Genomic DNA, 4,395 nt, shown 5'->3' with positions numbered 1-4,395 from the left:
TAACGAAGCCAATCCCTAACGTCTCCGTGGCGCCAAGAAACACCCACTGACCCACTCGAATTCCGAGCCAGGGATACCATGTTCCTGCGGAGGCTTCCTATTTCCGTGGAGAATACTCTAACTCCAATTCCCAAACATCACGCTTCTCCTTCTTCTCCTCGTTACCAAACACACCGATACCCTTCCCTGCCCGTCGTTCCCAATCTTCGAAGTCGCGGTATCGTTCTAGCTTCGCCAAATGTCGCCGTCGAGGTCCAGGGCGAGTCGAGCGACGGACCCGTCGGCTCAAGACCGTCTCGGGAGCCTGAGCCGCTGCCACCTGAGCTGCGACCGGATCTGATACCAAAGCATGTGGCGGTAATTATGGACGGAAACGGTAGGTGGGCTAAGATGCGAGGGTTGTCGCCGTCGGCCGGTCACGAAGCTGGCGTGAAGTCGCTGAGAAGGATTATCGAACTGTGTTGTAGTTGGGGGATTAAGGTTCTGACCGTTTTCGCGTTTTCGTATGATAATTGGGTTCGCCCAAAGGTTAGTTCTTCGTCGGCAGCTATCTTAGTTTGAATTTCGGTTTGATAGCATTTCAGCGCTTCTCGACTCTTTACTTGGGGAGATGTCATATCTTCTTCTTCGACAGTACTTTTTTCTTCAGGAAAAAAAATAAAAATAATATTTTAAAGAAAAAAAAAAAAAATTGGTCAACAAAACAAAATAGAATGAAGGATCCATTCTGACCATCGACGAAAACTAGCATTTTTCAAAAGTAGTTAATTTGATGTTTAATTCTATAATATATATGCTGTCTGGCATCTAGATTTTTTGTTTTGTTGGAAGCATTAAGTTGCACCATAGTTTTTAAAAATATACCCTCTTCATTTAAATATGTAAATTATTTTTAAAAAATTAAATATTAAAAAATATAAATTAATTTTATTTTTTAAGATATAATTATTGTTCATTTTTTTAAAAATATCTTTATTGATAATAATTTTATATTTATTATAGAGTGTTTAATAGAGATAAATATATAAAAATAGGATTAGTTTGAAAGTAAGTAATAATTTTATTAAAAAATAAAATTTAATTAAAAATACTTTATAAAAAGATTATATATTTAGAACTTTGGACTATTTGTTTTATCATCACTTGTTAGATTGAGTGGCAAGGAATTTTAGTAAGGCGTGAAATGAAATTTAATCCTATGATATGAAAAACCCATTTTATATTGGTAACCTTAATAATTCTTAAATATAAATCAGCCGTTGGTAATATATACTAAATAATCATTAAAATTTTTTATTATTTAGTTCTAAAAATATGATTCAGATTTTTAAAATCGCTATTAATCCCAGACATGAGTACTCCTCTCCTGTAGTTTATTATTTCAAATATGACAGGGATGGTTAAGCGGCTTTTAAAGTTCAACAATATGGATTGGTATTGATTTGAGATAAAAATGAGTACTCCTCTCCTGTAGTTTGTTTCGAGTAATTTTTAATTTGTTACTCTCTTCATTTAAAAATAAAATATATTTTTTAAAAAAATTAAATATTAAAAAATATAAGATATTTTTAATTTTTTGAGGTATAATCATTGCTTTTTTTAAGTGCTTCTATTAATAATGACTTTATATTTATTGTATGATGTTTAATAGGGGTAAATATAAAAATATAAAATTAGTTTGAAAGTAAATAACTATTTTATTAAGAGATAAGATTCAGTTAAAAATGTATTATATTTTTTAACGAAAAGGGTATTTAAATGAAAATTGAATTTATTATTTGTATATATTGATTTCAATTTAGTTACTATTAGTTATAGTTATAAGTATAATTATTTTAATTTAAATGTAAAAAGATAAGCATAAATATAAATAATAATTTTTTTGTGCAAAAATCCTTTATAGTGGTTGAGAAAAAATGACAAAATCGCATATAGAACCAATTTCTTCATTTCTTGTTTTAACAAACTGGTGCAATGATTCTTTGTCCCCTCAAAAAAAAAAATACTTTTGGATGTAAGAATCTAAGGATGTTGTTACTTTTAGTTGTCTTGTGACTTTTGACTAATGACTAGTGAGATAGTTCAGGATCAGGACTTCAGTCACTTTTTTCCTTAACCTCTTTTACTTAATTGCTTGCCCTATATGAGCCCACCAATGCTGTAAGCCCAGTCTACTTCAATGTATATAGACAGGTTGGGTTGAGCCTATAACTGGACCTACACTGGGTCACTCTAGCGAATATTATCTACTCTTATTCATTAAAAAAATAAAACATATTTTACAGGAATCTCATATTCGAATAAAATAATTAATTATTTTTAAATTAATATTATCTATCTAAATTTATTTTTATTTAATAAAAAATTTTACTTTTAAAATAAATATAAAATAATTTATTTATTATGTGTACTTTAAAAAAAACACATTAATTATATATTGAAATATTAAAATTACTTTGTATTTTTTAATAGAAAAAGTATTATTTTTTTATTTTTTTGTGAATATTGATAGACTGTACATCAAGGTAGTTTTATCTAGAAATTTTTGATAGTAAACTGATGTTAATTGTTATGATTATGACAAAGACTTTTAGGATTTTTTTTCCTTAATTTTATTTTAAAATAAATTTCTTCATTTAATATTGTTTAGAAATAATATATAATTAATAAGTGTTAATAATTTTAAAGAGTACTACTTTTAAGCCTACTATTATTTTTGAAATGGGTATATACGAAATTAATTATAAATTTGGTTAATAAATAAAATAAATTCTTCCCTTTTCAATTTTAAATGTTTTTTTTTAAATTACCTCTCTAGCAATTGCATGAGGCTAGATTCTGCCGTAATATTGACATGAATGCTCCGTGATTCTTTTATTTATAAGTGGTCTTCTTTAAATTCATAAATGACATTCTATTAATTGTTTAAATAATTAAAAGTATTTTAACAGCAAATAAAAATTACATATATATTTTTAACATTTTAATATTTTAAGGCCCTCTATTGTTTCATCGTGATGATTTTCTGTATTGTGTTATTTTTAAATATTTTATCAAACTATCTCTCTCGCACGGGACCAGATTCAACCGTAATGATGACTGGATAAACAGCCCGTGAATGGTGATTCTTCTTGATAACACAATCCTTTTAGCGAGTGGCCTTTTGATGTTGAGATTCGGTTCTGGTGCAGGTGGAGGTTGAGTTTTTGATGAACCTCTTTGAAAGAACAATAAGCACAGAAATTGACGCTTTCAAGAGGTAGCTCTCCCCACACTTTAGCACGAACCTAGCCAATTTTTTTCATTATTTTATGTTCATTTTTTATCTTTTATAAATTAAATGGGAGAAAATAATTTCTGTTATTCTTCATTGAGCCAGAGATAAAAATTTATTAAATTTTAATACAAAGGTGTTAAGATTTAAGATTTTTATTAATTCTAATAAAATATGTTAAAAGTGATTTATAAATAGAATTAAAATGAATATTATATACCCCTTCGTTTTAAAATAGAAAGCATTTTTTTAAGTAAGATGGTAAAAAAATATAAAACATTTTAAGTTTTTTAAAGTATAATTAATGAGATTTTTTTAAAATATTAGAAGTATAATTAATAAGATTTTTTTTAATCGAGACATCATATCAAATAATAATAATAAATATGAAATGAGTATGCAATTTTAAAGAGAATTAAAACCTACTGGGAACCTAAGGTTAAGTATGTCTTGTATAATATTAAAGGGAGTAATCTTGATGGGAAACAACCAAAAACTATACTAATCATTAATTATTTTTCTAATTTTAATATTTTGGTATATATATTACAGTGAGGGAATCAGAATTTCTGTAATAGGAGACACGACAAAACTCCCAGAAACTCTGCAGCGAATGATAAAAAATTCAGAGGAAAGCACAAAGGAAAACTCGTTATTCCAATTGATAGTGGCGGTTAGCTACAGCGGCAAGTACGACGTCGTGCAAGCATGTAAAGCCATAGCTGAGAAGGTGAAAGAAGGCGCGGTGGAACCAGAAGACATCAGCGAGAGCCTGATTGAGAAAGAACTTGAAACCAGTTGCACGGAGTTCCCAAACCCAGACCTTATGATTCGGACCAGTGGAGAACTTAGAGTCAGCAACTTCTTGCTGTGGCAATTGGCCTACACAGAACTGGTCTTTGATCCAGCCCTGTGGCCTGATTTTGGGAAGCAGCAATTTGTGGAAGCCTTGGCTTCCTTCCAACAGAGGCAGAGACGCTTTGGTGGACGCAACTCGTAATCTAGTCATTGTATTTGCTTCAAAGCTTAGGCTATGATTGGCCATGGACCTGGGACGATAATGCTTTTTTTAAATCGTTATTGTAATAAAGTTTTTTTATACAGTTTATCTGTAGCATCAA

General features: G+C 29.7%; 1 protein-coding gene across 1 annotated transcript; it reads left to right on the top strand.

Moving 5' to 3' along the window:
• LOC129296083 (dehydrodolichyl diphosphate synthase 2-like) lies at positions 1-4,395 on the top strand. The gene is made up of 3 exons (XM_054934682.1): positions 1-528; positions 3,192-3,259; positions 3,827-4,395. Exons 1-3 carry the CDS (start codon positions 79-81, stop codon positions 4,272-4,274), a joined length of 966 nt encoding a protein of 321 aa, XP_054790657.1. The 5' UTR covers positions 1-78; the 3' UTR covers positions 4,275-4,395.

The sequence above is a fragment of the Prosopis cineraria genome, unplaced genomic scaffold, assembly GCF_029017545.1.
Source record: "Prosopis cineraria cultivar Desert tree isolate PC_DT_omini unplaced genomic scaffold, ASM2901754v1 PC253, whole genome shotgun sequence".
In the NCBI taxonomy this organism is placed as follows: Eukaryota; Viridiplantae; Streptophyta; class Magnoliopsida; order Fabales; family Fabaceae; genus Prosopis; species Prosopis cineraria.
This window is presented reverse-complemented; position numbering and strand designations above follow the sequence as displayed.

What these genes read in the sequence shown, in the direction of transcription:
- LOC129296083 (XM_054934682.1), top strand. Translation starts at nt 79, where the DNA reads ATGTTCCTGCGGAGGCTTCCTATTTCCGTGGAGAATACTCTAACTCCA. An exon ending in ATAATTGGGTTCGCCCAAAG is followed by an intron (nt 529 to 3,191) that starts GTTAGTTCTTCG and finishes GTTCTGGTGCAG; the next exon opens with GTGGAGGTTGAGTTTTTGAT. An exon ending in GAAATTGACGCTTTCAAGAG is followed by an intron (nt 3,260 to 3,826) that starts GTAGCTCTCCCC and finishes TATATATTACAG; the next exon opens with TGAGGGAATCAGAATTTCTG.